The sequence below is a fragment of the Salvelinus fontinalis genome, unplaced genomic scaffold (assembly GCF_029448725.1).
Source record: "Salvelinus fontinalis isolate EN_2023a unplaced genomic scaffold, ASM2944872v1 scaffold_0228, whole genome shotgun sequence".
In the NCBI taxonomy this organism is placed as follows: Eukaryota; Metazoa; Chordata; class Actinopteri; order Salmoniformes; family Salmonidae; genus Salvelinus; species Salvelinus fontinalis.
The window spans coordinates 114,793-126,546 of record NW_026600437.1 but is presented as its reverse complement, the minus strand read 5'-3'; the positions used below and the strand labels follow the sequence as shown (position 1 = coordinate 126,546).

General features: G+C 42.6%; 2 protein-coding genes across 2 annotated transcripts in view; one reads left to right on the top strand and one right to left on the bottom strand.

Moving 5' to 3' along the window:
• Nucleotides 1-3,257, top strand: part of LOC129844774 (zinc-binding protein A33-like) — an 11,629-nt gene extending 8,372 nt beyond the window's left edge. The window contains exon 2 of the mRNA XM_055912880.1: nucleotides 864-3,257. Coding sequence (XP_055768855.1) covers nucleotides 864-1,685 — 822 coding nt within the window. The 3' untranslated portion in view covers nucleotides 1,686-3,257. The remainder of the gene's footprint in view (nucleotides 1-863) is intronic.
• LOC129844773 (voltage-dependent calcium channel subunit alpha-2/delta-1-like) overlaps nucleotides 1-11,754 on the bottom strand; it is a 127,500-nt gene that overhangs the window by 11,718 nt on the left and 104,028 nt on the right. The window lies entirely within an intron of this gene.

Sequence of the window (11,754 nt, the reverse complement as noted above, 5' to 3'; positions counted from 1 at the left end):
TGGGTTTCTGACTCATCATTGTATATCATTCTCAAAGACAATTTTTGACTAAAAAATAAATGTACATGTTATGGCACCTTGTCTGTCTGCCTTTCTGAACTGATAACAACACAACACTAAACTAAAGGCAAAGAATTAGTGAGTGAATGAGGAAAACGATCAAGAGAAACATGACAGTCACACAGGCACCTTAACTTAAATGATGTATTATTGACTTTAATCTAAATAAAAAAATATCCATGCTATAAAATGCATAATCTACAGACAATGGAAAACTGGCATCTGAGAGAGTTTAGCCATGTAATGAGTTAAGAGGGGAGGAGCATTTCAACAGCACTTTGCTGAAGTGGATTGGGAGGAGCATTTCAACAGCACTTTGCTGAAATGAAACTTAAGTATACAGTGTATTGAGTATGGAATAAACTCTCCCCAGCTCTTCAGAAATATCTATTAAATACACAGTCTACTATCTCACAGAAAATACAAAGATATTACCCACAAACGCATGCAGGTGAGTAGAGAGATTAAAGATGGACAGATAAATTAAGTTAAATTAAGATTAAGTTCAACCATGTTTGATGTGTGTAAATCCTTTTTATTTTCCAACAGTATATTAAAAGTATTTATTCTTTGGTTATAGTACTATTTTCTATGTTATATGGTAACACGTGTCTAAATTGCCTAGTATCCCTCCATAACGCAATGTTGGAAACTCTAAAGCTTAAACTACAATTTAGTTGACTGATTCTAGATTATATATTTTTTACAGTTGACTTTTCTTTCTCTGTCTTGATATGCCCACCTCCAGTAGTCTCCTGTATGAAGAGCAATTCCTGTGCTCTACCTGTTTGGATGTACTGTAGTCACTGAGGAAGGCTGAAGGTCTCATTAAAGAGCTGGAGCAGGAAACCACTGAGCTAAAGAGAAGAAGCACTGAGCTGGAGCAGCTCTCACACACTGAGGACGACCTAAACCTCCTCCAGAGCTTCCCATCCCCGTGCAGCCCTCCACTCACCAAGGACAGTGATCTGTGTGTGGGGATTGTGAGGAGAGCCGTGTCTCAGCTAGAAGAGACAGTCATGAGTGAGATGAAGAGGTTGTTTGATGATGAGCTGAAGAGGATTCAGCAGTATGCAGTGGATGTGACTCTGGACCCTGATACAGCAAGCCCCTGGCTCATTCTGTCTAAGAATGGGAAAGAAGTGAGAACTGGAGAAAAAAAACAGAAGCTCCCTGATAACCCAAAGAGGTTTGATTCTGCCGTTAATGTCTTGGGTAAGAAAGGCTTCTCCTCAGGGAGATTCTACTATGAGGTCACTGTTACAGGGAAGACTGAGTGGAATTTAGGAGTGGCCAGAGAGTCTATCAACAGAAAGGGGACTGTCGCATTAAGCCCTGATAATGGACGCTGGGCAGTGATCCTGAGGGATGGGAGTAAGTACACAGCTTGTGCCGCGACCCGTGTCCACCTCTGCATGAGAGAGAAGCCCCAGAAGGTGGGGGTGTTTGTGGATTATGAGGAGGGTCAGGTCTCATTCTATGATGTGGAGGCCAGGTCTCATATCTACTCTTTCACTGGCTACATCTTCACTGAGAAACTCTATCCATACTTCAGCCCTTTGCTCAATGATGGTGGTAAAAACTCTACTCCTCTAATCATCTCTCCTGTCAATCACACAGACTGAGTTTGAACCTGAAATTAACTGACCTGGAAAATTAATAACTCAATTAGAGTTCACTCTTTCATCAAACACTAGGAAGAATATTTCACTGTAGTATATTAACGGATGTTTGTTATTATTATTTGACTTCTAAACGAACACTCCTTTATCTGATCTTAACGGAGCATTGGGCCGGCCACTCTTCAATATCACCTGGGCCAGCACAGGTGAAACACCTTCCCACTAATGAGATGACAAACCAGCACAGGTGTAACACATACTGAGTAACGAGGGGACGCCAATCAGTGCGCCCCACGTGCTAACGTTCAAACTCTAAATATAAATGGAAAAACCAAAGCCTATAAATGACATTGTCAGTCTGTTAGACATGATGAGTGCAGAAGCAATGTAACATAGTCTACCTGTATTACCAATATCTCCGAGGCTCACAACAAGGTATGACTTCATGTCTGGAAGAGAGAATTCAGAGGTTGTTCTGATTATTGTCCCGCATGATGAAATCGGGGAGTAGACGTTGGCTCTGTCTCTGTCCGATAGCAAGTTTGTATGTTTGTCACACGCAATATCTCAGACTGGATGGCCTGTTTTTGATGAAACTTGGTTGTATGATGTGTCTTGCTGTAGAGATCTGGCATTTTCTAAATGACACAGACTGGCCAGGTGGAGGCACTATAACAAGCAATTGAAAATGCACATTTTGAAAGGTCACGCCCCTCAACCAGTTTGTCCAAAAATCATGAAATTCAGTACATTGGTCCTCCTTCACAAGGAACAAATTTGCAGCAGGGATCCATAAGGTCCACCATGATGGATATTATGCCATTTAGAATTTTGTGAAAAACACTTAAAACGCTACTCCTCTGGCACTGAATGACCGATCTGCAAGAAACTTGATATGCGCCACATATGTACACACATCTCTCAACGCAACATATTCCAGACTAGTATCTAAAAACAACATGGCCGTAATGGCCAATAAACTTTCATGTGGTCCGAAACATAAATCAGTCACAGATAGTTGTATTGTAACAAATTTGGTGCACATGTTGAAAACACTGTCAACAAGAACCAACATATGCAAGAACATTCATATCGACCACAAGGTGACACTATAACTGGCACATGTTTTGTTAATATCAGCATAGTCTAGTTTGAATTTGCCGGGGGAAGGGGAGGTATCATTTAGGAGGACGAAATGTTTAATGTTGCATTGTTTTAATTCTGATAATATCAGCACTATATGTTTGTTTTACTTAGATATATACAATGCATATACTCTGTTGATCCGCAATAGCTTTAATGGACACTGAGTAACATTCAGGATGTCTGGATAATTAAGTTCAGTTGAATAGTGATATAATTGGTATTCAGTATAGCACAGCACCAGAGCTTTAGAATAGTGGTGGGTATTTATGACATCAGCCTTATTCTATGAAATATGATTGAATTGGATGTCATTTTTTTTATATGGGGGTGTTTGTAAACGTCTGTAAACGTCTGTTTCTATGGTTTTGAAGACTCATTGTCACGGCATTTCAACATCACCTTGTCGAAATAAAACTAAAGTATACAGTGTATTGTGTACGGTACCAAACTCTCTCCAGCTCTTCAGAAATATCTATTCACTACCTATACACTGTGTCTACTTTCTCCCAGAAAGAACAGAGATATTATCCACAAACAAGCAGGTGAGTAGAGACATTAACATGGACAGACAAATTGAAAGGGAAGCTTTAGTGTGTTTACTACCTCTTTTACTTTTTTGTTTTTACCGTGTGCAAATCCTTTTTACTTTTTCAACTGTATGTTTAAACTCTTTATCCTTTGGTTAGGAGACTATTTTCAATGCTATATGGTAACACATTGTATCAAGATTGGCTAGTATCCGCCCATAATGCAATGCTGGAAACTCTAAAGCTAAAACTACAACTGAATTGATTGATTCTACAAAAAAAACAGGTGCTAAGAAGAACCATACAGGGTTCTTTGGTTTGTCCCCATTGGGCAACCCTTTTGGTGCTGGGTAGAACCCTTTGTAGAAGGTTCTATCCAAAACCCTTTATGAAGGGTTCTTCAAAGAACCCCCTGTATATGGTTCTACCTAGAAGCCTCTATGAAGGGTTCTACCAAGAACCATTTTATCAGCTAAAGTTTCTACCTAGAACCGTCTATGAAGGGTTCTATTGAGAATCCTCTTATCTTTGGAGAGTTTTTCCTGGAACCCTGTATGAACGGGTGGAACACACAAGCCTTATTAGCTTTTCAAATGAAATTATTTATGACAATACATTACATGTATCTTATACAATGGGTGGGTCTAATCCTGAATGGTGATTGGTTAAAACCGTATTCCAGCTGTTGTCTATTCCACAAGTTACCACAGGCATTTTAACGTCATAGATTTAGCCAATTTTCTCTGTTCCATCTGACTGCGCAATCCACCGTCTCATCAGCCCAGCCAGGCCATCTGTAAACTTGATCTCCACTATAAAAAGCATCTACAACAGTAGAGATTTGAATAAAATGTAGTCGGTCTCTCCGACATTTGCAACATTGTTTCAATATTCAAATTCATTCTCCAGCTGTTCCATAGCAGCAAACGTGTCGGGAGGAGACAGACAGGCAGGCAGCTTTCTCAGTCAGTCGAAATCATGAATCAGCTGGCATAATTTTTCTATATATATACAAAGAAATGTCAGTAGAAAACAGGTAGAACTAAATTAAATGCAGCTAGTTTGCAGTCTTTCCAGCAGTACTGTTGGCTAGCTCCTCTGAACAACAGTGTCCTGAGGAGAGAGCACATTTTCTATGCCAGGTGAAATCACGCATCACTAGCTCATTGTTTTGGATGTATCCAAATAAATGTCACTAGAAAATACCTTAAACAAAAGCTAATGTAGCTACTTTGTTGTTATTCTGGCTGCACTGTTTGACGTGACGAAGTTATCCATAGTTGTCTAGCTAGCAAGCAAGGGATAAGAACGTTGCCAGCAAGTATGGCAATAGAACATTTAGAACGAACGACTGGGTCGCGTCTCTGGCAACCGAACCGATAGACCAGCCGGCTGGGTAGCAACCCTAGATTTGTGTCGGGACTATATCTTGTGGAAAGATTAAATAGTATGAATAAATGAAAACGTTTAATGAAAATATGTAAATCATTATTTGAATATGTTGGTAACCCATTGTATAAAAGTGATAAAACCCTCAAAGCCAGTGTGTGTCTCAGGCCTAACAACACCCGTGCCATTATATCTTCCAAACACAGGCTTCTTGTGCATTATCACTTAAATAAGGCCTTTCTTTGAGGGCCTAACTACAGTATACCCCTATCACAGTTTATTCATCATTTCCTGGTTTACAGGCCACGTCAGGCCTGCAAGTCACATTATGCTCGCTTGAAAAGTGATTCAATAATTCAATATTGGAATCAAGCCAGAGTTCGCAAATCCAACAAGTGGAATTGTTAATCACCTGCAACTTGCATTCAGAATGACTGCAGGGTAGGGAAGATTGAATAATGAGACTACCTCAATCATCTAAACTGGAACAACCAAAATTACTAACAGATTGGATTAGTTTAGAAAACTGTATGTTATTTATCTCTGTGTAGCATAAAATTTATTAACCAATAAATGTACAGATTTTACAGTAAAATAAACTATTCTAACAATATCTCTGCAATAGAGCATGCTGTAAAATATTATATACGGTTCGATGTAGAACTAAGAGTGTAAAGAAAAAAATTGTTTGAGACATTTTATGTTAAACTCGCATTTTGATCACTCAGACGAAGAAGAAACATTGGCGATAAAGCAGGACTTTTCTCCATCTAGATATGGAGTCCCCCAGCAGTGGTGTCTGAAGAGCAGTTCCTGTGCTCTGTCTGTCTGGATGTGTTCACTGAGCCAGTCTCTATTCAATGTGGACACAACATCTGCATGGCCTGTATCAGGAAGTACTGGGATAGAAGTGACATATACCAGTGTCCCATCTGTAAAAATATATTTGATAAGAGACCAGATCTCTTTGTTAATGCTTTGATTCCTGAGATCGCCGTTCAGTTCAGGAAGTCAGTCCAGTGAAAGCTACCAGCAGCCCAAACCAATGTCCTGCCAAACCTGGAGAAGTGTCCTCCTCTCCCTGAGAGAGAAGCCCCAGAAGGTATACTCCTGTTGTAAAGAGAAGCAATGTGCTTAATATTAGGAATGTTTAGAAATAAATATAGTAGGCCTAGCCTATAGAAAGCTGATGGGATCCTTCTGTTTCTAATAGAGGCCATCGCTCTGTTTTCTCAGGCAATTGCATAGCCTATAGAAATGTTGCGCAACATGAGCTCATGGGCTCTCATGAAGAGTTTGATTAGATTTCCGATAACATTTGCATTACATTTGCATTAGAGGGACAATAGAGTGCTGAGTACCAGACAGTTAGCACGTTTGGTAGGCTACTAATGACCATCAGCAGCATCAGAGCTTGGAGAAGCCTAATTACTGTGACTAAACAGTCATGTGGAATTTTACTGCCGTCTTGGTTCGTGACTGCCGGTAATACGGTCACGATAACAGCCCTACTCATCATCACGGTATATAATTATCGAAGATACATTTTCACAAAAAAACTAAATCGCACGTTATGGTATCTTGTTTGTCCGTCTGAACTTTAAATAACTTGAATGGCACTCATTGTTAAATAATTAGTGAGTGAATGAGTTATTGAAAGACAAAAGAGATTGAGAGAAATATGACAGTGGTCAGTCGCACAGACACCTCACCTCAAAATAATGTACTCTTGACATGAATCTAATTAAGTATATCCACACCCTACAGACAATAGTAAGCTTGCATCAAAGAGTTTAGGCAAAGGGGTTAACTTTTCCAGGAATAACAAAGTGCATAGTAGTATTGGGTGGGGAGGACCATTGAAACTTGACTTTGCTGATATGAAACGTAAGTATACAGTATGCTGTGTATGAGATTAAACTCTCTCCAGCTCTTCAGAAATATCTATTAAATAGCTACACACCGAGTCTACTGCCTCACAGAAAGGACAGAGACATTATCCACAAACACATGCAGGTGAGTAGAGAGTTTAAAATGGACAGTTAAGTTGCAGATAACCTTCACCGTATTTCATGTGCAAATCCTTTTTATTTCTCAACGGTAGGTTTAAACTATTCTTTGGTTATAAGATTATTTATGTTATAAGGTATGTGACCCGATTCAGGAAACTAGGCGCATGTCACAAGTCACAACTTCACAGGAGAGCGGTTTGAACGTAAAAAGACAGCACAGAAAAACACAGCAACCTTCCCACTAGCCATGATTGGCTGAGATAATGAGTGGGCTGGACATGCCGAGAGATAAGTTCGGATTGGTATAGAAGGCTTTTGTCTATTTGAATAATCATCCGTGGATCTGTTGGGGCGATATGAAAATTGTAGTTGGTCAAGGGTGTCGGGTAAGGTGGAGGTGAAATGATCCTTAACTAGCATCTCAAAGCACTTTATTATTACAGAAGTGAGTGCTACGGGGCAATTTAGTGATTTAGTTCAGTTACCTTTGCTTTCTTGGGTACAGGAACAACGGTGGACATCTTGAAGCAAGTGGGGACAACAAACTGGGATAGCGAGAGATTCAATATGTCCGTTAACACTTCGGGCAGCTGGTCTGCAGATGCTCTGAGGACGCGGCTTCGTATGTCGCCTTGGCCGGCAGCCTTGTGACAGTTAACACGCTTAAATGTCTTACTCACGTCAGCCACGGAGAACGAGAGCTCACAGTCTTCATGAGTGCCGTTGGCCCACGACGGTGTCTATGTGTTTTGCTCAAACAGGGCGAAGAAGGTGTTTATCTTGTCCGGGAGCGTGGCGTCGGTGTCCGCAACGTGGCTGGCTTTCCCTTTATAATCCGAGATTGTCTGGAGTCCCTGCCACATACGTCTCATGTCTGAGCCGTTGAATTGGGACTCTACTTTGTCCCTGTACTGTCATCTTGCCTCTTTGATTACCTTACGGAGGGCATAGCTGTTCTGTTTGTCCATGTTCCCAGTCGCCTTGCCGTGGTTTAATGTTGTGGTCTGCGCTTTCAGTTTTGCCATCTATCCGCGGTTTTTGGTTTGGATAAGTTCTAATCATCACAGTGGGAACAACATCCTCTATGCACTTCCTGATGAACTCAGTCACCTAGTCAGTGTATACGTCAATATTGTTCTCAGAGGCAATGCAGAACATTTCCTAGTCTTGAAGCATAGATTCCGATTGGTCAGACCAACGTTCAAGAGTCGTTACCATGGGTACTTCCCGTTTAAGTTTCTACCTATAGAAGAGGAGGCATGACCTGATTTGCCAAAAGGTAGGGCGGGGGAGTGCCTTGTCGAAGGGGGAGAGCTCGATCCGCGAGTAGCACAGGAGATGTGTTGATAAAACTTTGGTAGTGTTTTCCTCAGATGTAATTTATTATAGTCCCCAGCCACAATAAATTGGGCCGAGGATATGCATAGTTCCTATAAAGCCGTCGTAGGGTCGGCTTCGGGGGGAAATATACGGCCGTGACAATGACAGAAGAAGATTATCTCGGGAGGTAATGCGATCGGCATTTGATGGTGAGGTATTCCAGATCAGGAGAACAAATGGACTTGAGTTCCTGTACTTTACCACAATCACACCATGAGTAGTTTGAGTAACCACAAAACATACACCTCCACTTTTCTTGTTCCCTGAGAGTTCTTTCTTCCTGTCTGTGCGATGGACGGAGAACCCAGCTGGCTAAATCCCCATCCCTCAGCTTTATAACAAACCAAGTGGCGGGGCTGCAAACTGGGGCTGCCACTTTTTGTCTTTACAGAATAAAACAATGGAAGACACAAATAAAAGGGCCAAAACTAATAGGACTCCACTGATTAAATCACATTTAGTGACATAAAGAGCAAGTCTGAAAATGGATGTTGGGATCGTTAATGTAACGGGGGAAGAGTTACATCAGAGAACTACTGGAACACTGATTGCTGAGTTAGTAGTCACTAACTCTCTCACACACACACACACACACACACACACACACACACACACACACACACACACACACACACACACACACACACACACAGAAACATTGTTGCATTTCAACTTTAGATCACCAGTTAGTGTGATAAATGTGATAAAATAGATTTGCAATGGGAAGAAATAGCTGGTTTGTTCATTTAATTTTGGACATGAAATGGTTGCCCTTTTGTATTGTTATGATTTCATGTTGCCATTGTTTACAGACGACTCGTTGCGGAAGCTTCCGTAGCCTGGCAACCTTGAGCAACCAGATCTAAACTATTCGGTTCCACCAAAATAACATTTCCAGTCAGAGTTATATTCAGTTTCTCTAGGAACAATATTTACGACTCCACGTGTTGAATGTGTACTTCGCTATCAAATAAGTGTTTACAACACGTTTTTAACCAGGGTCTCTGTGGGCTGCCATTGTAATCCATTCTAGACCACACAGTCATGCGAGAGCTACAACGCAATCTCCCACTTCCACAGGCGAAAATGGGGATGCTATGTTTTCAGTTATTTTCTTGATTTTTGAGTTTGATAGAACATGTTGGAAGATTTTTGGTCCTATAGTCACGGTTCGCCACTGGACACATACCCACACGTACACAGCCAAACATGACACCTATAACATTGATTTTCTAGGGTTAGAGGTTAAACTGTGGTGATAGGGAGGGTGTCAATTACAAGACCACCTAATGGCTACATAGATAACAGCACAGTAATACACAGAACATCTATTTAAGCATTATTGACAATGACAAGTATCCAATAGCAGCAGTCTATTGCTAAAACTGATTCAGTGGCTCAGATCTGGAGAAGAAAAACTACAAAGAAAAATAACTAAAACATTAAAATAGCCAATTGTTCTCTTCCCAGGTAGAATTATTTTAATAAAATGAGTTTACAATAATCATGCTGTTTTACTGAGGGAGAGAGAGCACACTGACTCTAAAAGGAGAACTGTAGAGAGGGAGCTAACAAGAGAGGGAAAGAGAGAGACGACCGAGAGGGAGGGAGAGAGAGAGAGAGAGAGTACGAGACGACCGAGAGGGAGGGAGGGGAGGGAGGGATCGAGACGACCAAGAGGGAGGGAGCGAGACAACCGACCGAGAGGGAGGGAGGGAGCGAGACAACCGACCGAGAGGGAGGGAGGGAGCGAGACAACCGACCGAGAGGGAGGGAGGGAGGGAGACGACCGAGAGGGAGGGAGGGAGGGAGGGAGACGACCGAGAGGGAGGGAGGGAGGGAGCGAGATGATTGAGAGGGAGGGAGGGAGAGAGACAACCGGAGAGAGAGAAAGAGAGACAACCGGAGAGAGAGAAAGAGAGACAACCGGAGAGAGAGAAAGAAAGAGACCACAGATACAAAGAGAGACAGGGAGATAAAGCTGATTTTTTTTAATAGTAGCTAGGAATGCTATTTGGCTAATACACCCTGTATCTAATTAGGTTGAAAAATGCAGTGTTTTCCCCAAAAGAGTGGCACAGGGATGACAGCATGTCAAGCTGATGTTACGCATGATTCACAGCCCAAAGCATCAGCAAACCAACATAGCTACGCTCAGAGAGGAGGGGAGGGGGAGGGAGAGTGGGGGAGGGAAGAGAAAGGGAAGAGGGGTGCTAGTGGGGAGAGAGAGGGGAGAGAGAGGTGGGGCGGGAAAGAGGTGGGGAGAGAGAGAGAGAGAGAGGAGAACATGTGAGAAAGGAGGGGAGAGAGGACAACAAAAGAGAGATGGGGTAATGCTGCTGCCTCATAGTATAGGTGAGAGAGAGACAGAACGAGATGGACGAATGAAAGAGGAAAGGAAAAAGACGAGACAGACTAAATAACAACCCATTTCATCTATACAGCAAATGGGCCACATGTCAGATCTCATGGAGTCAACACTAGCACAGCTGTGTGATCTACCAGTGAAATATACACACTGATGCAGCTGACACACCGTGCACTATACCAACACAGAGGACATAGGGCTTTGAACATGGTAGTAACATGGAGATTATAGAACATAAAACCAGGTGGAGAGATGGGAAAGAGACAGAGAGAGACAGAAAAAGAGAGTGTGAGCATGAAGAGACGAAGAGAGAGAGAGACAGGGAGAAAGAGCAAGAGAGAGTGTGAGGAGAGGAAGAGAGAAGGATAGGAAGACAGGAAGAAGAAAAATAGTAATGGGGAGACAGAAGAGATAGTTTAGGCCGGGGACCATTGATCAGCCACATCAGGGGTGTGGCCTAGAGCCCTAATGAAACCCAAACTCCTAGAACAAATCACAGCTTCGTGTAAACAAATTCATCTCCACGGCAATGTGTCTGTCACCACAGCGATGGTCGAGGTCGCCGTGATTGAGACAGAAGAGGGGGACAGATCACCACGGTAACACAAGCCCTGGTCAGGTCTAGTTTCAGGGAAGTGTGTGTGTGTGCCTATCCATGTCTATGTCAATGTGTGTGTGTGCATTTGTGTGTGTCTGCATGCTTGTGTGTGTGTGACAGAGCGGTGTTAAATCACTAATGGCCGCCACGCATCCCAATTGACCAGGGTCACAGCACAACAACAGTGTTGCCGCGGGGACACATCAATCAACCTGGACATTTCTCTTTCTCTCAACACAGCCCGGCTACAACAGACAGAGAATAGCCTGGTCATAATCACCAGAAAATAAAGAGAAGAGAACATGAACAAAGAGGAGGAAGGGAAGGAGGAGGATGATCAAAAGAGAGGAAGAGGTGACATAAAAGGAGGAGAGAACCAGGGACGGGAGAAAGGAGAGAGAACCAGGGACGGGAGAAAGGAGAGAGAACCAGGGACGGGAGAAAGGAGAGAGAACCAGGGACGGGAGAAAGGAGAGAGAACCAGGGACGGGAGAAAGGAGAGAGAACCAGGGACGGGAGAAAGGAGAGAGAACCAGGGACGGGAGAAAGGAGAGAGAACCAGGGACGGGAGAAAGGAGAGAGAACCAGGGACGGGAGAAAGGAGAGAGAACCAGGGACGGGAGAAAAGAGAGCGAACCAGGGACGGGAGAAA